The sequence below is a fragment of the Salvia splendens genome, chromosome 12 (genome assembly GCF_004379255.2).
Source record: "Salvia splendens isolate huo1 chromosome 12, SspV2, whole genome shotgun sequence".
Classification (NCBI taxonomy): domain Eukaryota; kingdom Viridiplantae; phylum Streptophyta; class Magnoliopsida; order Lamiales; family Lamiaceae; genus Salvia; species Salvia splendens.
The window spans coordinates 28,984,736-29,009,468 of record NC_056043.1 but is presented as its reverse complement, the minus strand read 5'-3'; the positions used below and the strand labels follow the sequence as shown (position 1 = coordinate 29,009,468).

General features: G+C 35.4%; 2 protein-coding genes and 1 non-coding gene across 4 annotated transcripts; all 3 read right to left on the bottom strand.

Annotated features, from left to right (window-relative positions):
- Nucleotides 1-4,101: 4,101 nt before the first annotated feature.
- On the bottom strand, nt 4,102-4,182 carry TRNAL-AAG. The gene has a single exon. It is a non-coding gene; the product is annotated as a tRNA-Leu (tRNA).
- An 8,710-nt stretch (nt 4,183-12,892) lies between these two features.
- On the bottom strand, nt 12,893-15,760 carry LOC121757063 (L10-interacting MYB domain-containing protein-like). 2 transcript variants are annotated; one of them, XM_042152541.1, is made up of 4 exons: nt 15,641-15,760; nt 14,307-14,388; nt 13,823-14,152; nt 12,893-13,731 (listed from the first exon to the last, which is right to left on the bottom strand). In XM_042152541.1, the coding sequence occupies exons 2-4, from the start codon at nt 14,382-14,384 to the stop codon at nt 13,141-13,143; spliced, it is 999 nt and encodes a 332-aa protein (XP_042008475.1). In that variant the 5' UTR covers nt 14,385-14,388; nt 15,641-15,760; the 3' UTR covers nt 12,893-13,140. The 2 variants fall into 2 exon arrangements, with proteins under 2 accessions (XP_042008475.1, XP_042008476.1); XM_042152542.1 differs by having other exon boundaries at nt 14,307-14,437; nt 15,641-15,754.
- Nucleotides 15,761-18,991: 3,231 nt separating this feature from the next.
- On the bottom strand, nt 18,992-23,216 carry LOC121759597 (cytokinin riboside 5'-monophosphate phosphoribohydrolase LOG1-like). The gene is made up of 7 exons (XM_042155247.1): nt 22,965-23,216; nt 22,622-22,719; nt 22,525-22,555; nt 22,338-22,437; nt 20,854-20,924; nt 20,186-20,329; nt 18,992-19,376 (listed from the first exon to the last, which is right to left on the bottom strand). The coding sequence occupies exons 1-7, from the start codon at nt 23,094-23,096 to the stop codon at nt 19,281-19,283; spliced, it is 672 nt and encodes a 223-aa protein (XP_042011181.1). The 5' UTR covers nt 23,097-23,216; the 3' UTR covers nt 18,992-19,280.
- Between the last annotated feature and the right edge of the window lie 1,517 nt (nt 23,217-24,733).

The window sequence follows — 24,733 nt, the reverse complement described above, 5'->3', positions numbered from 1 at the left end:
AGTGCTCTAATCAAAGGTATACAGTTTTAGATCAGAAAATGATCAAATGCATATTCTAAAGGGACCCAAGATTGTCATGAATGCTGTCAGAAAGAGAAGCCTATACTACTTGGAGGCAGAGGTGATAACTGAAGATTCTGCTGTAAATATATCAGTGAAATCCAACATGACAAGCTGGCATATGAAGCTTGGACATCTTGGTGAGAAGGGACTGCTTCAACTTGTCAAGAAAGGTGTGATTAAGGTTGATGAAACACAAGATATCAAGAAATGTGAGCAGTGTGCATTGGGGAAAGGCAAGAAGCAGCCATTCCCAAAGGCCAAGCACACTTCAAAATCTGTCATGGAATATGCTCATAGTGATATTTGGGGTCCGGCTCAACCACCTACCATGAATGGAGGTAAATATTTCATCACAATAATAGATGATTTCTCTAGAAAATTATGGGTCAAGATCTTGAGAGAAAAGTCAGATGCATTCAAGTTCTTTAAGGAGTGGCACACTATGGTTGAAAGAGAGAAGGGTGTGAGTCTTAAATGCTTGAGAACCGACAATGGATTAGAGTATTTGTCCTCAGAATTTGATGAATATTGCAAAGCCAGAGGCATTAAGAGGCACAGAACTGCTCCAAGAAACCCACAACAGAATGGGGTGGCCGAGCACATGAATAGAACAATTCTTGAAAGAGTAAGGTGCATGTTATTAACCTCTGGTGCCGACAAAAGGTTCTGGGGTGAAGCAGCCTCCACAGCAGCTGACTTGATCAATAGGAGTCCATCATCAGCAGTCAATTCTGAGATTCCAGATTATCTATGGTATGGTAGAATGCCTGATTACACCAGGCTCAAACCATTTGGCTGTAGAGCTTATGCTCACAGTAGGCAGGGAAAGTTGGATCCTAGAGCAGGGAGATGCATTTTCCTTAGGTATCAATCTGGATCTAAAGCCTACAGGCTCTGGTGCACTGAGGCAGGTGGAGGGAAATTGATAGTGAGCAGAGATGTTATATTTGATGAGGATCAGATGCCATTGTTGAAGAGGGAAAATGACAGTACATCCATTGAGGTGGAGTCTTCAAGAACACCTGATCCAGAAGAGGGACACCCCCATATTCATATCCCTGAAGCTGATGAGACACCAGAAGCTCAGCCACATCATCAACCCAGAGAAAGGCCTAAAAGAACTATCAAGCTGCCAGCCAGATTTTCAGATTATGAAATGGCATATTTTACCTTGTGTGTTGCAGAATCTATTGACTTTGATGAGCCTGCCACCAATGAAGAGGCCATGAAAGGAATGGAAAAGGAGCAATGGCTGGAGGCTATGAGGGAAGAAATGGAGTCAATATTAAAAAATGGTACTTGGATTCTTGTTGATAGGCCAAAATCTCAGAAGCCCATGGGGTGCAAATGAATTTTTAAGAAGAAGGTGGAGGTTTCTGAGGGGAATAAAATCAGATACAAGGCAAGGCTTGTAGCCAAAGGATATACTCAGAAAGAGGGTGTGGATTTTAATGAAATCTTCTCACCCGTTGTCAAGCACGCTTCTATAAGGGTCTTGTTGTCTGTTGTAGCACAAAGGGACTGGGAATTACATCAACTCGATGTCAAGACTGATTTTCTTCATGGAGAACTGGAATAGACCATCTTTATGGAGCAGCCTACTGGTTTTGTAGTTCCTGGTATGGAGAATAAAGTGTGCCAGCTGAAGAAGAGTCTTTATGGACTTAAATAGAGTAGCAGACAGTGGTACAAGAGGTTTGTTGCTCATCTTGAATCAATTGGCCTCAAGAAATCAGCATATGACAGTTGTGTATACATCAAGGCAGTGGAAGGTCAGACTGTAGCTTATCTAGTGTTGTATGTTGATGACATGCTAGTGGCTGCAAAGAATATGACTGAGGTGAATTCTGTAAAAGAAGACCTTAAGAAGGAGTTTAAAATTAAAGACCTCGGGGAAGCTAGAAGAATTCTGGGCATGGACATCAGCAGAGATAGGGAAAGAGGTGAACTAAGACTGAGTCAAGAAGATTACTTGAGCAAGGTCTTGAAGAGATTTCAGATGCAAGAATCTAAAAGTGTGGCCATTCCCTTAGCTCAGCATTTCAAATTGTCTGCCCAGCAAGCTCCAGATTCTGACAGAGAGAAAGCTGAGATGCAAAAGATACCATATACAAGTGTGATAGGGAGCATCATGTACTCCATGATTTGCACCAGGCCGGATCTAGCACATGGGATCAGTGTAACAAGCAGGTATATGAAGGAGTATGGAAGGGATCACTGGGGAGCCTTGAAGTGGATTATGAGATATATTAAGGGAAGCAAATCCACTGGTATCATCTTCAAAAGGTAGAAAGGCTGGAAGGAAGAAGCTCTTGTGGGCTACTGTGATTCAGATTTTGCAACGAATTTGGACACTAGGAAGTCACAAACGGGATATATCTTCACACTCTATGGTTCAGCTATCAGTTGGAAGTCGTCACTCCAATCAGTAGTTGCCCTATCCACCACAGAAGCGGAGTACATAGCTTTGACAGAAGCGGTGAAGGAGGGAAAATGGTTGATATGAACCATTGGAGATTTTGGAGTGGATCAGAAGGTGGTGAAGGTATTATGTGACAGCAATAGCGCGATAATGGCAAAGAATCAGGTTTTCCACGAGAGAAGTAAGCACATCGATATAAGGCTTCACTTCATTAGAGATGAGATAGCTAATGGAGATGTTGAGGTTGATAAAGTCGGGACTGAAGACAATGCAGCGGATGCATTAACCAAAGCCGTACCGGTTTTCAAGCTAGAGCATTGCTTGGAGCTGGTAGGTGTGTTGTCCGTTTGAGGTGGAGCAAGGATGAAGGGTTGAGAAGTACAGGTTTGTGCTGTCACTGCCGAGGTGGAGATTGTTGAATGCGGCCGTGACATGAATGAGTGTGGAATGAGTACGTGGCTCGTTCAGCCAGCTCACCAAGTCGAGGCTGCATGGATAGATGCGTTGCATGGGATTGAAGCTAAAGGAGAGAGCAGAGTTAGTTAGCAACGAACTAACTTCCGAGGCTTGCTTTTCAGCTTGATATAAAGAGAGGTAGTTTCCTCATTTAGAAGCGGCGTGTATCTTGTAGAAATCAGAGAGAGTGCGAGTATAGAAGGAAGAAAAACGTGTGTGTGTGAATCACCATTGTAGAGTGGAATAGCTCTTGTGAGGTTTTTCATCTTCTTGTTTCCATCTTTGTGTAATCTCCGAGAGAGTGATAGCAATAAACATCTCATCCCTTTCCGTGGACGTAGGCAAATTGCCGAACCACGTAAACCCGTGTGTTGATTGTGTTCTTGCTCTCAAACTCATCGTTCATCGTTCCAAAACCCCAACAATAACAAAAGTACAATTTGATATGCGACTAATATAAACTCCCAATGTTTTTAAATCATGTAACAAAAAAGTAGCTTTAACTCTATGTCCATTTATAAATAAAAGTGACTATTTCTATTTTCTTTATGCAATAGAAAATGGGGTTATAAACATTAACGGTCTCAAAATTATTAAGTTACGTATAAGATTTGGACGGCTAGGTATTTGGAGTTTTCATTATATTCCATTGTTTAGACTTTTGTATATTGTACTATGTATATATTTATTAGTATCATTGAAACAATTTAGAGCATTTAATACATGACGTTTGTATCGTATTCTATCTATATATGCAATACCAATAAGGTATATCAATAGCTTTCGAGATCATATTTTGGTATCCATAAAAGAAAAATTTCCTTTTTATAGCATTCTAACTTTAACTTGGAATTACAAACATAATTGTCTTCTTTAAAGAATCATTTCGTTTTTTCAAGTGGGGCAAGGTTCGTTGGATATTCTTCAATTTAAAGTTAGTGTGTAATAGGATTATATTACAACTATATCACATCAGTTTCTGTTACTATAATTCTAAGATAGAAGAAAATGAAGACCTAAAAATATTAAACATTAATATTGTGTAATAGCATCATATTATGTCACATCAGTTTCTGTTATATAATTATAAGATAGAAGAAAGTAAAGACCTAACAATATTAAAAAATTAGTGTTGTTGAGGGTATAATAAAATTGAATATTGTTGAGAGTGGGATTTGAACCCACGCCCTTTCGGACCAGAACCTTAATCTGGCGCCTTAGACCAACTCGGCCATCTCAACTTTGTTACGAACCTTCGAAATAATATTATATTTAAATCAAATCCATTGCTATTCTAATTCAAATCTAAATACTCCTACTAGACTCTGAAAATATCTATACATTTAAATTCAAGTGAACGTTTATTGATATGAGCAAAAATGTCATGAATTTAAATTCAAACTGAAGACCTATTTGCACAAATATAAAATGTCTATAAATCAAAATTTAAAACTCCCTTTAATTTCCTTTACAAAATGTATAGTTGCACTTTAACCACACACCCCGATTCAAAGCTTTCTCATTTAAAAGACAGTTTATTTTGCTTAGTTTTATACTAATTGAACTCCTCTAACTTTTCAATTAATGATTCCATACTTAATCATTCATAACTGGAGTAATAAAAATGGCGAGTAATGAATATCCATATTCCTGTTAAATCATCTTATACATTAATTGTTTGAATTGTAATTAAGTATAGTCCACCACAATTAACTAAGTACATAACCAGGTACCATATTTTTCGAAGCATAATCCTTTTTAATTTATGTTTTCTTCTTTTATGGACAATTTTGAAGGAAACACACCACAATAAAGCTTATCATGCACAAACTTGAACAAACTACTTATATCATTATGATTAGTTTACTATTAATTTGAATTCTTTCCTAAACTTTTTTATGGGAAATTACTATTTTGTTTTTGCTAAGTTCAATGTAATTTAGCGTACATATATTTATTTATTATTAAAAAATAAGTTGATGGTTAATTTTATGCTGTAAAAACTCTAATAAAGATAGCTAATCCAACGGCTATTTGGACTTTAGCGCATAGAGCCACTTTATAAATTATTAGTTTATTACTACTATAAATTACTATTATCTGTTTCATCTTGTTAGTATCACCGTCAAATATCAGCACCATAAAAAAAATCACTTATTTTGTTAATTAGAAACTAATCAAGTCCCTGATCTGATTGATGGATAGAGTTTTAAATGAGATTATGTTTTTAGGCATAAAATAATATTACCTCTAATATTTTTCTTTTTTTAAGTCTATGTGGCTCATCATTACTTTTGGTGCGATAATTATATTATTTCATGCGGAAGTGATTAAATAATCACTACTATCTTCATATATGGTCAGATAAATATAGAAAAAATGATCAATTCCTTATCTGAAGTGAGAAGAGCATTATTTACTAGGAGTACTAACAATATCCACTATGTAATTTAAAACGATACATTCGAATCTGAATAAAAATTAATTGTATGTTCTTAACTCATCTATCTAATATTTTAAAACTATATAGTTATATTAAAATATTAGACGCCCTAGCTTAATTAAACAAAGTATATTAAATTTAATTAAAGCAAAGAAAAATAACAAAAAAATTGAAAAGATAATGCAAAAATAGTATATTATTTTATTATACAAACCAATCTGAATCAGATAAATGTTTATTTTTTACACATTTTTTCATATACTATTAAATGAATGATTTCATTGTTACTACATTGACAAAATGTTTAAGAAAATTTAACGAAAAAAATAAGTTATGAAAGAATAGTACAACGGATAAAGAAAAAGCTAAAAATTAAATTATAGAATGATTAAATAAAAATTTATTTGAAAAATCATATAATGCTATTTAAGTTATCAAATTATTTACACTTAAATATAATAATTTAGTTATGTAGTGTGTTAATTAATACTGATAATCTAAATTACTGATTTTTTAATTAATTGTTTTAAAATTTACACGGCAAGAATGGTTTTGAAATCCGTTTGAAAAATTTTTAAATCCATTACTCTAGGGCATGATTAAGTTTATCTCCAATTAACATATATGCATTTAGATAAGAATAATTAATTTGGTTAAATTTTCCTTAATTAGATATATATATATTTAATACTATGAGTCTATAATGTTAGGGTAAATTATATGTATAGCAAAAAAACATAAGGGTATTATGACATGGAGACATTATGTCTCTAAATCACTACTCTTTTCTGAATTACTTCATTAGTGAAGTGCATATATAGATTCATAATTAATAGGCATGACTTCTAAACTTAAAGCACATTTTGTATTAAATCCATCATTAACCATTCTGAAAAATTTCCCTCATAACCTAAAGAATGATAGACTCATTATAACCTCCAAAACATAGCCCTCTTTATTAGTTTTCTAATTAAGATGAAATTAATGTGCGTAAAAAAAATGAAATTTCCTATAAAAAATAGTTGGAAAAACCCTGAAGAGAGTCTCTAGCCTGCACAAATATGCCCTATTGGCCTATACTTAGAAAAAGTGAGCCACCGGTTCAGGTACAAGATACTATCATTACTGCCTGGACAATTAGACATCCAACCCGTAATCGCAACGACCCAATTGCAAGAGCGGAGCTCTACCAACTGAGCTATATTTCCCCGAGCCGAGTTTTTGCCATTTTTACTCAATAAGCAAATATGCCATGATTAACAGAGTCTATCCATCGCGTATAGGCTTTAAAGGCATTATGGAGGTACAGCCAGGCCCTGAACAACCAAGTATACACTGAACAAAATGTAAATAACCAATTTCTAAAATAATTATACAGACTATTTAATTTAATCTTGATAACTAATGATTATTCCCGTTTTGATTAAGACCATACATCTTATCCAATGTAAGTACAGTTTTGGTTGTTTAGCTATTGCCCATTAATGTTAGGAGGCAAAATGTTCACTGTTAATAAAAAAATATTACGCATTATAATCATAAAAGAGAGCATTATTATGAACACAAAAAAATATAAATAATCATTAAAACTCACGTTTGCACATTCATGGAAGCAGTATTCCACATGAAAATATTGAATCATAACCATTCATTAATCAAAATTTATAAATATAAATTGATTTTTAGATCATGATTTTCTCCCCAAAACTCACCCATAAATGTGAAACATTAGGGTGTACTTTAAGGGTGTCCACTATGGCGCCGCATCCGCCCGCCGCGCCGCCTCCCCTTCTCACACAGCCGCCCCACCGCCGCGGCGCCCGCATCCGCCCCGTTTCCACACTATAGGGCGCCGCGGCCATCGCCCCACCCATTCTTCCTCCATTCACCCCAGCCGCGGGCTCGCCCCGAACGCGGCTATCCCGCGTCCGCCCCCCTACCGCCCCGATTTCGCCGTCCGCCCGCGCCCTCCACTATAACCCGCCCGCCGCCCGCCGTGGACGCGGCTATAGCCGCGTCCATGCCATAGTGGACACTCTAAGGGAAAAAGGGATATGAAATGTCTTCAATTCCCCAAAAGCACTGGATCCTACCTTACTTAAAAAGTTAAAGTAAAAAATAATTTAGAAGCAATTCTTGATGGCCATAATAGCAAATGTGGTCACTCTCCCAACATGGCTTCATCATAAAATGGTTTGTTGGAATGTCACATTCATACCCATGCCCATTGCCAATCTATACCAAAATTCCCAAATTTGCCTCACTTGGTGTTGGTGGGGACATATATGCCCATGTGCATTATATATAGTGTTCATTTGAAATTGGACTATACATATACATATACATATACATATACATATACATATACATATACATATACATATACATATACATATACATATACATATGGAAGAGTCTAGTCGAAGCAGAAATGTTTTTTCCTAATTGTTGGTGCTAATTAAGACTAATTTATTTATCAAATTAAATAAGTCAATGTCACTAGGGTCCAAGCTAATCTTGAGCAGGTTGTCAACTACTGTCAATAACTAGCAAATATATTTAAGTCAAACTTTCATAATAGTATCAACCAATACAATGTTAAATATTGAATTAAGTTGGATGCTATCAAATAAATAATGTATTTCAATGGAAATGGGTGATGTTTATAACTAATTAAGGTGGATTATAGGGACAGACTTATAAATTACTTATTCTAGTATTTATTTTCTAACGCAGAAGCTACAGTAATACATTAGGAATTAATAATATAGTTTACGTAAAAAAAAGGTGAATACCATCTAATTTGATGGTAAGGGAAACCAACTTGGATAAGGCCTAGTAGTAATTGGGCATAACGTTACTGGGCCTGATAAATTGGAGTTTGTTTTCGATTGATCCTTTAATATGATATTCTTGTGGTTAGAGCATCTCCAATAGCGGCGAGCGCACCGGCGCGCCGATTTTTGGCGCTCGCCGGTCCGCTCGCCGAACTATTGCAGCCGGAGAGTGCCTAATCGGCGAGAAAAACGGCGAGCGCTCGCCGATCGGCTGTCCGCTATTGCAGGCTCCTGATCGGCGAGCGGAAATTTTAATTTTTTTTATTTAATGTTTTTTTATGAAACTCATTCTTGGTTGTTTCTCTTTTGTAGAGACATCCGTGAATGTTTTATGTTCCACTTTCGATGTGGGACAAACTCATTCTTGGTTGTTTCTCTTTTATAGAGACATCCTTGAATGTTTTATGTTCCACTTTCGATGTGGGACAAACTCATTCTTGGTTGTTTCTCTTTTATAGAGACATCCTTGAATGTTTTATGTTTCACTTTCGATGTGGGACAAACTCATTCTTGGTTGTTTCTCTTTTATAGAGAAAACCTTGAATGTTTTATATTTCACTTTCGATGTGAGACAAAATCATTCTTGGTTGTTTCTCTTTTATAGAGACAACCTTGAATGTTTTATGTTTCACTTTCAATATGGGACAAAATCATTCTTGGTTGTTTCTCTTTTATAGAGGACAAAATCATTCTTGATTGTTTCTCTTTTATAGAGACATCCTTGAATGTTTTATGTCTCACTTTCGATGTGAGACAAACTCATTCTTGGTTGTTTCTATTTTATATAGACATCCTTGAATGATTTTGTCTCACATCGAAAGTGAAACATAAAACATTCTTGGTTGTTTCTATTTTATATAGACATTCTTGGTTGTGATTGTTAATTATTTATTTTTTATAATTTTGTTTATTGTGGCTAGGCTATGGCTGGGCTATTGCTTGTCCAGTTGCTTGTTCTGATGATGTGGCAGAAGGAGTTTTTAGTGCTGACGACGTGGCAGGAGGAGTTTGTGGTTGGGCTATGAAGTATACTCCATTTAGGATATCTATTGGTAGACGTCACCACGGTTCGTGAACCGCCGGTTCACGGTTCGGAACCGGCGGTTCCGGTTCAAGATTTGTTGGAACCGGAACCGGCCCGTCGAAGACCGCACGGTTCCGGTTTATGAACCGTGAACCGCCGGTTCACTTGAACCGGCCTAACCGTCGGTTGTTACCCGGTTCCGGGCCGGTTCGGCGGTATATCCGTTTTTTTTTTTTTTTTGCATTTTGTAAATTGTAATTCAAGTTTAAAATGTAAAAAAACTTGCGTAAATAACATTAGAATGAAGCGATGTACAAATGTAATTTTATTGATACAAATTACAACTTCAAAATTACAAATTACAACTTTAAAATTACAAATTACAAGTTAAAATTTACAAATTACAACATAAAAATTAGAAATTACAACTTCAAAATTATAAATTACAAAAGACTTAAAGTCTTCATTACAATTTACAAAATTACATATTCGAAATAAAGGGGAGAAAAAAGAAATAAAGGAAAAGGACTTGAGCTCAACATATAATACTAACATATTAAAACATACTAACATATTAAAACATATTAAAACATACTAACATATTAAAACATACTAAAACATACTAACATATTAAAACTTACTAACATATTATAACATATTAAAACATACTAACATATTAAAACTTACTAACATATTATAACATATTAAAACATACTAACATATTAAAACTTACTAAAACATATTAAAACATATAAAACTTACTAAAACATATTAAAACATATTAAAACATATTAACATATTAAAACGTACTAAAACATACTATTAAAACATACTAACATATAAATCAAAGGAAGGACCACGCTGAGGCATTCCACAATAGGCCATCTTGCACAAGCATATAAGAAAAGGCGGTAGTCCGCACATAATCTTTTTCCGAGCAAGTATACCAAATGGTGCTCTCAAATTAAAGACTTATCATATAACATATTAAAACATACTAACATATAAATCAAAGGAAGGACCACGCTGAGACATTCCACAATAGGCCATCTTGCACAAGGATATAAGAAAAGGCGGTAGTCCGCACATAATCTTTTTACGAGCAAGTATACCAAATGGTGCTCTCAAATTAAAGACTTATCATATAACATATTAAAACATATTAAAACTTACTAACATATTAAAACTTATATCATATAACATAATAAAACATATTAAAAAACTACTAACATATTAAAACTTATTATAACATATTAACATAGTAAAACATTTAATTTAGAAGTTTAGAACTTACTTGTAATCGAAGAGCGGCTCGCCTTCCCACCTCCTCCGCAACTTGTGCTCTAGAAGGGGCACGACGACGCCGAGAGTCACTTTGATCTTGAGCAATGCCTTTGCCCCGATCACCACCACGACGAGATGAAGACATGATATTATGGAAATTGGAAGTAGAGAATAGATAGTAGTGTTTATGTGAATATGACTATATGATAACGTGAACAAGAACAACGTGAGTAAATTATGAGCGCAAACAACGTACACAACTTGAGAGAATGAGGATGGAGAATAGAGAAATTGAGATTGAGAGAGAAATTCTTATTAACACAAGAATGGGGTGAGTAGAAATGGAAGAGGAAGGGGTATTTATAGGGGAAAATTGTGATTAAAAATTTAAAAAAAAAAATCAAATTTTGAAAAATAACGCCGAAACCGCCGGTTCGCCGCCGAAACCGCCGGTTTTCGGTGGAACCGGCGGTTTACGGACCGTTTGAATTTTCAAATTTTGAAAATTGCGGTGGGAAACCGCCGGTTTAGGCCCGGAACCGCCGGTTTAGGCCCGAAACCGCCGGTTTAACCTTGAAATTGTGAAAAGGCTAGGGAGTAGGCCTGAAATTGTGTCGGAAACCGCCGACCCGCCGGTTACGGTTTGCATAAAATGAGGAACCGGAACCGGCCCGGCGGTTCCGGTGCCGGTTCGAACCGCCGGTGACGGTTCCGGTTCCGGTTCGGAACCGCCGGCGACGGTTCCGGGCCGGTTCATCCGGGCCGGTTCGGTTTGGAGACGTCTATCTATTGGAATGCTTGTTTCCACCAAATATAGCTATGTAAAAAATTTGAATGCTAAATATTTACATTGTTTATATGTGTAATATACTTTTTTTCGTCTCAAGTTAATCAATGCTTTCCTTTGGGATTTTTAAAAACTGAATTTAGTGAGTTAAGATAGAGTTAATATAAGATAGCTAGGTAAGAAAAATAATACTAAATAAGAGAAATTAAATTGATTGACAATATTTGACATCAAATGAAATGAGTTATTAAATTTTGACAGCCTAGAAGGAATATGAATCGATTAATTTGAGGAATTTTGACATCCCAAAAAGCAGGGTTTATCTAGGGTTTATGTTATTGTCGCCTTCGAATCAGGCATATTTGAGACCATAAGAGTTGGGATCTCTCAAACCTACACCAATACTGCACTAAAGAAGAGGAAGAGAGATGTTATACATAATAGGATTAGGGTTAGGAGATGAGAAAGACATCACGCTAAGAGGGCTGATTGCATACGCTTTGCCTGTTAGGTAACATTGATATTTTGCACACTTGCATTTCATGTCTCTAGAATTGAGTTTTTTCTGTTTAGATCAATAGATGCTTTGAAGATAGCGTTAAAAGCGTATATATCTTAAATTGTGCACTTAACTCTGTTAGTCTGATTGGTATGTTGCAATTTGCAGATATAAAGGTGAAAGAGCCTTCACTCGAGTCTTTATGCAGGTTAGTAATTGATATGTGTTCTTGTGTATATGTTAACGTTATCATTACTTAAAACTAGTTGGAGTTTTGTAACTTTTTGTCTGTATGGAATTTCAGAGGGAAGAAGGTTTACGAGCCCCCAAGGTTTATGACTATAAACACAGCAATAGAACAGCTCTTGGAGGTGGCGCAGAACCACCCAGATTCAGGTATTTTAGCTTGTTCTTGTCATGTTTTCAGAGTAGACGAATAAGTAATCTGTTTCATTAGCTTGCTGTAAGCATTTTAATTTAGTTGATTTCCCGGGAGGTGTACTATTTCATACTCTGTAAATGATTATTGAGTTGTGACATAAAGTGGGGTTATATTGTTTAACTATTTCCTCGTCTTATTTCAGCTTACAACAAAGACACAACGTGTGTTGGTTTGGTGCGGGTGGGTTGTGAAGATCAGATGATAGCTGCAGGCTCCATGGAGCAACTCTTGACGATAGACTTTGGCCCCCTTTGCACTGCCTTGTGATTGTGGGTGATACTCACCCTGTAGAAGAAGAGATGCTCCAATTTTATACAATCAACGGTGGTTGAAAAAACTTTTATCTTTTTCTAGGATAGTATTGTAAAACAATTTTGTTATATTATTCGAAACTGTGAATTCGATTTCCTTGCAGCATGCTTTTGGAAATATCTCTATCATTCAGTTTGAGGCTATAAATTTTAAGCTTATAAATTATTCAATGATTTGCAATTGAAAAGAAAACATTGTCAATTTGTCATAGTATTTATTTTGTCAACTTTAAGAAAAGCTTTATTTAAGCCTGTGTTTCTGCAATTGAGTTTTCAACACAGAGATTTGAATAAGGCCCATGAGCATGGCCGTTTGAACATGTATAAAAAGAAGGGCAATGCAAATAATAAACAAAAAGATACAATAGTACAATGAGCATGCTAAGAAATGCCTTTTTCAGAGAGAGATTTTATCTGCAAACTAAAATTACTAACCATTTATGTAACCCCCTATAAAGTACTGTATCATTCTATTCATATACACTGCTCTAATGGATCAAAAGATTTGTGTACTTTACAAGCAAAAGAAACACTGCACCCATTGTCAAAAAGAGGCGTCGTCGAACCAGAACTCAATAGCTAAATGGAGTAAAACCACCACATTTTTCCTGCAACCATGTTAGTCGAAGGTAGTCGTTCTGCAGAGATAGGAACACCTCCCTGAAATTAGGATTCTCAAACAGATCTAAGGCAGCATAATAAAGATTGTCATCAATGCCTTCAATCTTGTCCAATGCTTTTATGCAGTTTGTGATTGAGAATCTTTCATCAATTTGAGGCTTTGTGGCTGTTCGAATCCTAGAGGACTGCATCATATCCAGGAAGGCTTCCGCCATAGTATCACTTAGCTCATGATTCCATTGACTTTGATCTGAGACATATCCAACTTCGGATATACGCTTTCTCTTTTTGTCAGCCACGCTCTTGTTAATGTTCTGGGGTGAAGATCCATTTCCTAGCATAGATTTCGATGTGGATGGTGTTTTAGGACTTGGGTTTGCATCTTCTGAACCAAACTGATCAATGCCAGCTGACATATTCAATTTTCCGTAGTGGCTTGATTGGGCGTATTTTCCATCTACGCCTGAATCTGCAAATATTGTGCATAGCTGCTCATAAATAGAACATTCCTTCATCTTTGCTGGTTCCATCTTTGCTTGAGCCTGAATGCATGTTGGGATTCATTAAACATGAGTTAATTGAGAACTTCAACATTGTCTTTATGCAGATAAGAGTGACAGGAAAGAGAGATACCCCGATATCTTCCCATTGATCAAAACCCATGTAGCATGGATCTGGCATTATTGCATCATTCTGTGTAAAAGTGGATTGCAAATTGCGATAACGTGTACGCAGAACGTCAAGATGCTTTCTTAATTGATTGTTATTAAAACTGAGACCAGTCTTCCTGTTAAATTCCTCACGGATCTGTCTCCATGTTTTCTTGTCGAAAATATTATTTGGTCTGTTTCCCTGTCGAATCTGTTCCACAACTATATCTGCGAAAACTTTATCAAGTATAGGTGTCCATCTCGTCCTCAATCGTTCTTGCTTGGTTTGTTGCCCATTAGATTCACCATTCATCTGAAGAATCATGCAGGCAAAGCATCAGAAAAAATTTTCAGCAAGGTATGAAAATGATATAAAGAAGATAACCAAACTGTGAACTGACACTACTGAACAGCACATTAAGGATTATCAATATGCTTTCAGTTGAATGTTTATGAGATGAGCTTACCTTGGTTAGATCCTCACCCCAAATTTTGCATATGCGATTGAAATGTTGCCTCTGCTCTTCTGCAAGTGTGTCCCACATCACACTGTCCGAATTAAGTAGAATATAAACCTTAGACTGGGTTTCTTCATCCACTGGTAATTTTTTAAATGCAATGAAGACAAATCATTCTTTAAAGAAACAGATTATGCTTAGCGAGTAAATTCATGTAATTATGTGAAAAGCTCAAATTAAGTTCAGGTATGCAACTGGATAAGGTATCAGGCAGAAAGAGCATAGCTTTTTTGGCCTCTCAGTTTTAATCTGGAAGCTTATATTGCTCTCCGTTTCTTCAGTCTTTCTTAATAATCTCAAAGCCGAAATAGCAGGTTAGGCTAGTCAGACAAAAAGAAAAATGTTTGGAAGTTTGTATTCACACTTCACAGACATATTCTATCTTTCTTAGTTACTGTAGTTACTTGTAATGTTTCCATAACTAAAGCATAAAAAATTTCAAATATTATTTCTGCTTATTACCAGCAAAATGAGACCTAACTAACTTGGAACTAGTTTTCTCAATATTTTACATCAAGGTATAAACTTTGTACATGTGTTTTAGAGTGGATGCCAATGTAAAAGTGAAGCTTGTAGTTATAATATTTTCTTTTATTGCTTAGTGGAAATCAATGGTTCAGTTAAATAATTAAATCATTCACTGCAAACCATGTACTAAACTCTAAAACCATCATAACTACATGCCAAGTTCCAGTAGGAAGAGTTATTAAACAGAGAAACAAACTGGACAAACAGAGAATTCAAACTTCATTGTTTATGAGTTATCTTTTCTCCGAACATGCCGAATCTCCAATTTTAGAAGAAGCCACTATAGTTAGTTATTATCATACCAAATATTTCAACTAAGTTCCCTAAATCTATATGAGGAAGGGAAAACAATGACTGATCAACTCAGCTGCTACTTCCATACACAACAACGCCGGACACATCATTCGTGGATTCTTTGAACAAAAGTGTACTAAAATGATCACTTTGTTTCATCAAAAAACCCAAACAAGTAGTTGAATCACACACAACTCAGAAGCCTCGCCACAGACAACTGCCACTCAATCTCTATGAAAAGTTAAAAAAAAATATCAATGCTGGATTTTAGAAAGCGATTGAAATCAAAATTTGTGTTGCAACCATAAACCCTCAATCATAGATTCCCAAACCAAACACCTAAACTTTAAAAATCAATTGCAATTCAAAAATAAACGACATTTCGCTGAAAATAGACACGAGCAGTAACCAAAATGTGGAAATTCAACAAGCAAAGAAGGTATGGAGGGAAGAAAATTCACCTGATCGGAAAAATAATGGGAGAGCGAACAGCTGAATTGGGACGCAGTGGAGATTCAATTCAGATCATAGTATCAAAATGAAGAATTTAGGTTTTGAGTGAGAGAAAAATTGAATAACTAATTAGCCCTTTGAAAAATGAAGAATGTGGCAATGATTGACAACGATATAACTAATGGGCTTCCACGTGGCATTAATTTACTGTCTAGTTTAGGGCCAAACCCAAATTAATCGTCAACTACATAAAAATTCTAATGACTGTTGTTTCCTTTCTCTTCATCGTTTTAATTAAATTATCATATTCATTTATTGCAAAGGATTTGTGGAATATATTTTGTAGTACCTAGTTACATCTCATTTATATATGTGGTGGTGGATGTATAAGGGCATCCACTACGCGGCGCGCCACCGTCCCGCGTTCCGTCGCGGAGGGACGGAATGCTCGCTCGACGCGTTGCGACACGCCGTCCCGTCCCGCACCCATCCCGATCCCGTCCCGCCGCCTGTGCCTGCGAGACACGGGACGGGCTGTCACGCCACGCGCCGTGGCGACGTGGCGCGCCCCTGCGCCATGCGTGACACCCACTCGCCGGCCCGCGAGTGGGCGTCATCACGCTGACGCAATAAATCAATTTTTTTTTAAATCGAATTTTTTAAAAAATACTTTTTATTTATAAAAATTGTTTAATATTTAAAAATAATTTTTACAAATAAATAAATACAAGAAATTCGTAATAGCCCGCATATATTTGATGGGCTTGCGAATTTAGGAAATTCATTCTTAGTTGCTTCTCTTTTATAGAGACAACCTTGAATGTTTTATGTTCCACTTTCGATGTGGGACAAAGTCATTCTTGGTTGCTTCTCTTTTATAGAGACAACCTTGAATGTTTTATGTTCCACTTTCGATGTGGGACAAAGTCATTCTTGGTTGCTTCTCTTTTATTGAGATATGTTCCACTTTTGATGTGGGACAATGTCATTCTTGGTTGCTTCTCTTTTATAGAGACAACCTTGAATGTTTTACGTTTAACTTTCGATGTGGGACAAAGTCATTCTTGGTTGCTTCTGTTTTATAGAGACAACCTTGAATGTTTTATGTTTCACTTTCGGTGTGGGACAAAGTCATTCTTATTTGCTTCTCTTTTATAGAGACAACCTTGAATGTTTTATGTTTCACTTTCGATGTGGGACAAAGTCCTTCTTGGTTGCTTCTCTTTTATAGAGACAACCTTGAATGTTTTATGTTCCACTTTCGATGTGGGACAAAGTCATTCTTGGTTGCTTCTCTTTTATAGAGACATCCAAGAATGATTTTGTCCCACATCGAAAGTGAAACATAAAACATTCAAGGATGTCCATATACAATTGTATTTTAAATTATGTCATTTTTATTTTTTAAGATTTTAATTATGTTTTTTTTTTTAATTTTAAGTTGTATTTTTATTTTATGCTGTAATGTTATTTTAATTTTAATGAAGTGCGTTTGTTTTAATTGAATTGTGTTGGAAATATAAATAAAAAATGAAATTGAATGAATAGTAATTTAAGAGACGGTTTAAGGGACGATTAAGGGATGGAGCGTTGCAGGTTCTGTCCCTTAGTTAATGCTCATCCTACTGATATAATATGTTATACATTCACTTTTTTCCTGCTTTAAGCAGGGTTTCCGCTTATATTTTACATATAAGCGGAAACCCTGCTTAAAGCAGGAAAAAAGTGAATGCATAACATATTATTGTTATACATTCAGGTGAAATTCCACTTTTTTCCTGCTTTAAGCAGTGTTTCCGCTTATATTTACATGTTGTTGCCCAATGCAATGCCAATGTATCTAATGCTGATAGATTTTGTGATATTTTCAGGCAGATTTTGTATTGGGCAACAACCCATTAAAAATGACTTTTCTTGTGGGCTATGGGGATAAATATCCCCAATATGTCCTTCATATAGAGGAGCCTCGATCCCGACTGATGCAACAACCGGTTGCAAAGACAGTTTCAAATGGCTAGAGTCGGAATAGCCAAACCCCAATGCCGCGATGGGGGCACTAGTCGGTGGACCATTTCTAAACGAGTCATTCGTGGATTCAAGAAACAACCCGATGCAAACTGAACCGAGCACCTACTACAGTGCAGTCATCGTAGGCCTCCTCTCAGCTCTGGTGACTACATCATCCGTCGCTCAATCTTTCTCGTAAGCAAACCACTCGGCATTCGTTTGCTTCACCATTTCATCCTCAAATTCTTTAATATCTAGTGTGTGCTTGTTAGGGAATATGCTTTATATGCATATATCTATCCATATTGAGTGTAAATTTTGTAGTAGTAATGTGATGATTTGTGGAAAACGAGTGATTAAACTTGTCCCCACATATGCTTAATTTGCTAGTAACATGAATGCTAGTTGGTTCTACATAGTGATTTTGGGTTCAAGAATTAATATGAACTGAATTAGGCCTAATACAGATATTGTAGGTTTGTGTTTATATTGGTTGTAACATTTTATAGACAAGATTATCCATGTGGTCTTGTCAACCACCCAACCCCCAACACCATTTGCACTCACACACACACAACACATATCTACATGGTGGTGGGCGGACCCAAGTGAGGAGGGGGAGGGGCTTAAGCCCTCATTGATATTATTTTTGTAACCTTTTTCTATTATTTTTTTAAAAAAATTATTATGTAAAAGCCCCTACAAATGATCTAATTTATTCAAAAGTATACTTTAAATAAAATTTAGAAATTTCAGCCTCTATAGATAAATATTTTTGCGTCCGCCTACACGATCAATTTATTACTTTAGTATCAAGCAAAGTGGAGAGCCTACTTTGAAATGAACACACTTTATGTGTTCTTATCCAAAACATTATATCGACATAGCATATCACTTCACTCTCACTCTTTCTCTAATCCTAGTTACCAACACGTGTTGTGAGTGCACTTGTACATATGCTATATTTGTATAATGAATAATGTGGAGCATGTGATGATATGCAATACACTTTTTTTTTCTTTTCATGTAGGCAAAACATATTCCAATATGGATTGACCACTAAAAACTTGCAAGTGGACCTTATACTTTAAAAACTTGCAAGTGGACCTTTCTATTAGAGGAATAGTTTTGATATGAAGGAAAACAAACATATTGGTGAATTGGCTTACTGTTTTAATTTTATAACGTGTTTTTTTAGAGAATGAAGAAAATTTGAAGAAATCTCATTCTAAAAGACATAAGGAGATATTGACTGACCTATTTGATATATAAACTCCACATCAGTTGTTCTTTCATAGATTGAAGAAAACATAACATGCATGTACATATTTTATTTTTAGACACTAATCAGGTAAAAAAATACTTTGAAAACATTAATGGCTAAATATATACTCCATACACGGGAACAAGTACAAATAGACATTTTCTAAGCAAATTAATGGATTGGAATTATCACTTAAAACCGACGACCAAACCAAGCCAATAACACGAGGCACATAACAATGGAATCAAAGTTCCACTAAATATAGAATCAATAATGAAATGTATGATCCCTAGGGCCTAGCTAGACCTTTTGCTGTTGATGTCACGTTTCTTGTGTCAAAATTAAAAATATATACTTTGCCTAAATAATATTGGAAGTCAACGAGCAATATCTGATCTTGTGGTATAGCCCAATTGTTGTTCCATCTCCCAACTAAGCTTTGGTGCAACCCCATTATGTTTTGGAACATAATCCTGCATTTTAAAAATACTAATTAAGTAAGGGATAAAAAAGTTGCACATCATATACAAAGCTCACATGTCAAAACATAAATGAACCATTTTAAATTTAAGGTGAAATCAACAATATAGTTGAGTGGTCCATCTAGTATATGTAACATCAAAATTGTTAGAGAAAAGACATTTTACTTCGTGAAACTCAGTATTATAATTAATTCAGATAAATTAGCTAGTTCAGGGTGCCATTGGTTAAAACACTATTGATTTTGATTGGAAATACACACTTACGGTTCCAAGAGAAGCGAAAATGTAACTTATCCAACATCATGTTTGATGATTTCTGTTTTAAATCGATAATTGACAATTCTGATTACAGTTGATAATCGACATTTTTATCAGTTTTAGCCAACTTTTTACATGTCTCTTAACGAATTTTCACTATTTTCCCGAGTTCCATAGTTTTAGGCCATAATCGACAGTTGCGACTGATTCCCAATTGAAAAATATAGGAACTAAAATCGAACCGGTAGAATAGATAATTAGTTGGATCCGGTTATGCCCATAAGGGCTGGTTATGGTTCAGAAACCGAAACCTCTAGCTCGGTTTAACGCCAAACCGACTGTTCTGATTTAACCATGCATATCTTGACGTAGTATATACAAATATTTCATGAATTACAGTTTAATAAATTTTTACCAAACATTAAATTAAACATGAAAATATTTTGATTTGATCTCGTAAGTAAAAGAACTCTAATTTGAACCCCACAAGTGAAATCAATGACAACAAAATTAAGGAAATTGAAGTTGGCGTGGAGTGGTACCTCTAGCTTCGACATTAGTTCATGGACAGTTTGGGCAGACAAAATGATATGACGGGCAGATGGTGCAATGAAACCCTCATCCACTGCTTTGTCTATGAACGACAGTAGTGAGTTGTAATACCCATCTACATTAAGCAAACCAACCTGCAAAAATTCATTAATTTAAAATTAGAATGCTTTTTTTTTCTTCCTATTTATCCCCTTTTAATCAAATAACAATAAAAATAAAAAACTTCTAGAATTGTACTATGACCGTTTTAACTCTTGAATCGTGATACACTGATATCCTTCTTATTTTACCCCTATTTAATATTTTCTATAATTTGACCTTTAAAAATATAATGAGTAATAGTAATTGATAAAAGTCATAAATGTAAATTTTCATATTTTTTACTCTAGAGAAGAAGATTAATTTTGATTCCTAATATGTGCAATTCGACTAAAACAGAAAAATGTAAAATATATTGGTTTCTCTCAAATTTTGAAATAGAAGAACTCTTATTGGAGCAAGAAAAAATCAAAATATGACACTTAAATAAAAGGAAAGTTTGTAGTGGAATTCCCACAAGGGCAGACATAGTTGCACGGAAGTATAATCTGTGACACCCACATCGCACATGCCTATTATACATATGTAGCTATTATTGAAAATTGGATAAAATAAATACCGGTTTGTCATGAATTCCAAGTTGAGCCCAAGTTATGACTTCCAACAATTCTTCCAATGTACCATACCCACCTGCACCCCACAATTAATATTTAAATTATATCAACCACACATTTTCAGCTAGCTAGTTAAACCTAGGCATGCACAAACCGAACGGCCCGACGGTTAACCGCCGGTTCGGGCCCGCCGGTTCATGAACCGGAACCGGGCCCGGAACCGGCGGGTTGAACCGGCAGAAGGGTTGAAGGGTCGGAAGGGCCGGTTCAGGTTCGGCAATATATTGAACCTGAACCGGCGGTTCGGCGGTTCGAACCGCCGGTTCAAAGGGTTAAATAGTGTTTCGTAGGTTAGGGGTTCGTAGGGTTCGCGTAGGGGTTTAGTATAGCCGTTGGAACCGGCGGTTCGCGGGGTAAACCGCCGGTTTTTCGGGGTAAACCGCCGGTTCGGGAGTCGGTTTCTGACAGTTCCGGCAACTTTTCAGAGGCTAGGCCGTAGGGTCAGTGTGTAGGCCTGCAAAACCGGTCAGAAACCGCCGGTTTTCGGTCAGAAACCGGCGGTTTTCTGACGGAAACCGTGGACAACCCGCCGGTTTAGGGTTGAACCGCCATATGTTTTTGTATATGCAAAAACAATTACATAATTGTATTTGTATATACTCTAGTCGATGAAGTATATTTCTCTATACGGCTAAATGAGGGAAACTTTTGACAATTCTACTATATTTGTTGATTGTTAGACGAAACTCAACATTTAAAGTTGAATTGCTAAAGGTGTCCTTAATTTAGTTATGTAGAAAGATCTTCTTCGCCGGTTAAGAGTATATATATAATACACTTATACGTTTAAGAACTTCAACATCGTTTCTTGTCATTTGTAATTAGTTCTTCACTAGTAGTCTCATTTGTATTTAAATTTTGTTTAAGACTTCAAGACCGCCATATGTTTTCAATTTGTAATTGTTGTAACTTGTAACGTGTAATTTGTAAACATGCAATTTCAATAAAATTGCAACTTTAGCCGTATTTTTTTCAATTTTATTTACTCACACTGCATACAAAAACAAACTTGAAAAGTGTAATTTAATTTGATTAAAAATGAAAAGTTGAAAAATGCAAAAAAAAAAAAAAAAAATTCGTCGAACCGCCGAACCGGCCCGGAACCGGCGGTTCAAGCCGAAAACCGGCGGTTTTGAACCGCCCCGTAACCCGCCGGTTTTTTGAACCGGAACCGGAACCGCCGGGAGCTAGGCGGGCCGGTTCAGGTTCGGCAATTTCTCGACCCTTGAACCGCCGGTTCGGGCCCGGAACCGGCGGTTTACGACCCTTGTGCATGCCTAGTTAAACCCAATTCTTGATTTTATTCCAAACAATCATGTTATGTTTATTATGGTCATCAAACCAAATCAACAAGAGGGTGACTCAGACAAGTAGAATAATTAATTTAGTAGGTAATAAATGAAGACTAAGTAAAATTATACTAATATACCTGGCAAGGCTATAAATGCATCAGCTTGTCTAGCCATCTCTGCCTTCCTTTGATGCATACTTGAAACTGCTCTCACTTCTCCCACTGGCTCCCCTGTTATCTGAAATAATTCTTAATTTTTTTAATAATGATTTTATATACTACTCCTACTAATTTTTTATATGGAATACTTGGAAGTTAGTTATACCTCTCTAAGCATAAGAGTTTTGGGAATCACCCTGCGGATATGTGAAATTTGATGAATTAGTAATTAGAATAAATCAAGAATGAAATAATTTGTGTACCCTAACACGTGGCGGCCACCATTATACACAGCTTGTGAAATCAAGCCCATCAATCCTATGCTTCCACCACCATACACCAAGTCTATGTTCCTCTCAACCTGTGCATCAATTCATAGTTTTTCAAAATCTCAAAAAATAAAAAAATATTAAAGTTTCTGTTCTCTCAGACAGAAACTGCTAGCATCAAAATTAGCATAATTTTTCACATTTGTTGATAACTAAGTAGTAACAATCAACCAAACAAAATTTGACTTCCTTTAATAGGTCAAAAAGACATGAAACACCTATTTCTTGTGTAACAAAGAATTGGAGTTTTAAGCCAAAAAAAGGGATTGAAAATTACCAGTTCTTTTCCAAGCTGAACTGCTGCAAGCTGGTAGATAGGCTTCTTGCCAGGGCTGCTTCCACAGAAAACACAGATTCTGTTGAATCTAGAAGTTTTTGTGGCTTGCTGCAAATTCTTTTCCATTGCCATAATTAGAACCTTCCTGAATATTTGTGTGTGTGTGAAAAAGATTGAAAAGAGTTGTGCAAATTGTGAAATGATAAACAACAATGGTTTTGAAAGGAATGGAGAGAATGCATAGGAATATTTGGGAGGCAATTGGTCCCTTTTTATATCCAATTCCAATCCACCTCTACACTTGGCTCTTGCATTTTTCACTACTTTTTTTATTGTTATTATTTTAGTTTGGTTTAGATAAAATTATATTATTTGGCAATTTTGTGTCATTTTCAGCCTAAAGTCCACAAGGAAAAAAAGGACCTGTTACACAGTGTGTGTTTCATATTTGTTTTTATGGGGTTTTCCCTTTTTCTTAAGTTATGGAATTTTTGTTTGCTGCAGAGCAACCCCATGTGTTCTCCTCATCTAAATAATAATAGTAGTACTATATGTCTTATAAGTTGAAACAGTGTTTTATTTATTATTTTATTATGTTGATACTTGATAGGAATTATTTGTATATTGAGATTGATATAAGAAAACAAAAGTGATACTTAAATTGGGGTTCATCTAAATTAAAGTGTTTGATGTGACTAAACTTCTAATTCAGTGAGTTTTTAGTGGAAAATTCCATGTGAATGAAACTCCAAGTTTCAGAAAAATTTCTGCTCAAATTTTAAAATTTTGGTTAAAAAAATTTCCCACTAGAAACTAGAAGCATGCAAAAATTATTATTTCATGCTACCATTATCTAGACCGAGTCAATTTCAAATTTCCTAAGTTAATGACGAAGATCAATATATGTATGTTTACTTAAGAAAAATGAAGATTGAATATTATAATTCCATGCGATATGGGTTGTCCTTTTAATGTGTATAGATACAAGTATAGTTGATCTTTTTAATGAATTTGATCTTCTTTCGTTGTTTATTATATTAAAATTTGCTTAACGAGAGTGTGTCAACATTTCAAACCACATTAATATTAATATAATTTCGATCTTCACATATAACATCATATATAGCTGGCTGCTGAACAAAATATCTAAAGATATAGGAGTAGATATTAATACTCATGTTCACCTACACTTCACCTACACACATACATTGTGAGAATCAGATGGATTCAAAATTGATTCAATTAATTATTTCGTCGAATTATTAAGTAATTCCAGTACAATAAAATAGTACTATGGAGAAAATTCATATGAGAACGCCTTACTTCAAATTGGATTAAGATTCACATTAATAGTAAACTCATAATCACGTATTCTAGTAGAATAATAAATACAACCCCAAAAATATAAATTCAAATTAAAATCTATATTACAATATTTTCGCAAGGAATAAAAATATGTTTACTAGGAGAATAGACTTAGCTAGAGAGGAATAATAGCTAATAGGTAGGTGATTGGTACGAACGAATGAAATTAGATTGAAACATAATGATAGTAGAAATGGAATAACATTTTTAATTATTGATTTTTTTTGTAGAATGAACACAACTATTATACAGTTTATTTTTATCTTAGAATTCAATATCTTTCTGTACGGAGTATATTATACTCCATTAATTTAAATTGAAGTATAATGGATTGCCAATAATATATACCACTGCAAGATTACCCTTCGTATCTCTAAACTGTAAAATTAAATAATTAAATTACA

Excerpts from the sequence above, each read along its gene's own strand:
- LOC121757063 (XM_042152541.1), bottom strand. The coding sequence starts at position 14,384 with ATGTGGGACACACTTGCAGAAGAGCAGAGGCAACATTTCAATCGCATA. Across the intron at positions 14,153-14,306 it reads GGGGTGAGGATCTAACCAAG|ATGAATGGTGAATCTAATGG; the intron begins GTAAGCTCATCT and ends ATGATTCTTCAG. Across the intron at positions 13,732-13,822 it reads ATCAATGGGAAGATATCGGG|GCTCAAGCAAAGATGGAACC; the intron begins GTATCTCTCTTT and ends ACATGCATTCAG.
- LOC121759597 (XM_042155247.1), bottom strand. The coding sequence starts at position 23,096 with ATGGCAATGGAAAAGAATTTGCAGCAAGCCACAAAAACTTCTAGATTC. Across the intron at positions 22,438-22,524 it reads AAACTCTTATGCTTAGAGAG|ATAACAGGGGAGCCAGTGGG; the intron begins GTATAACTAACT and ends GAATTATTTCAG. Across the intron at positions 20,925-22,337 it reads TGCATTTATAGCCTTGCCAG|GTGGGTATGGTACATTGGAA; the intron begins GTATATTAGTAT and ends TGTGGGGTGCAG.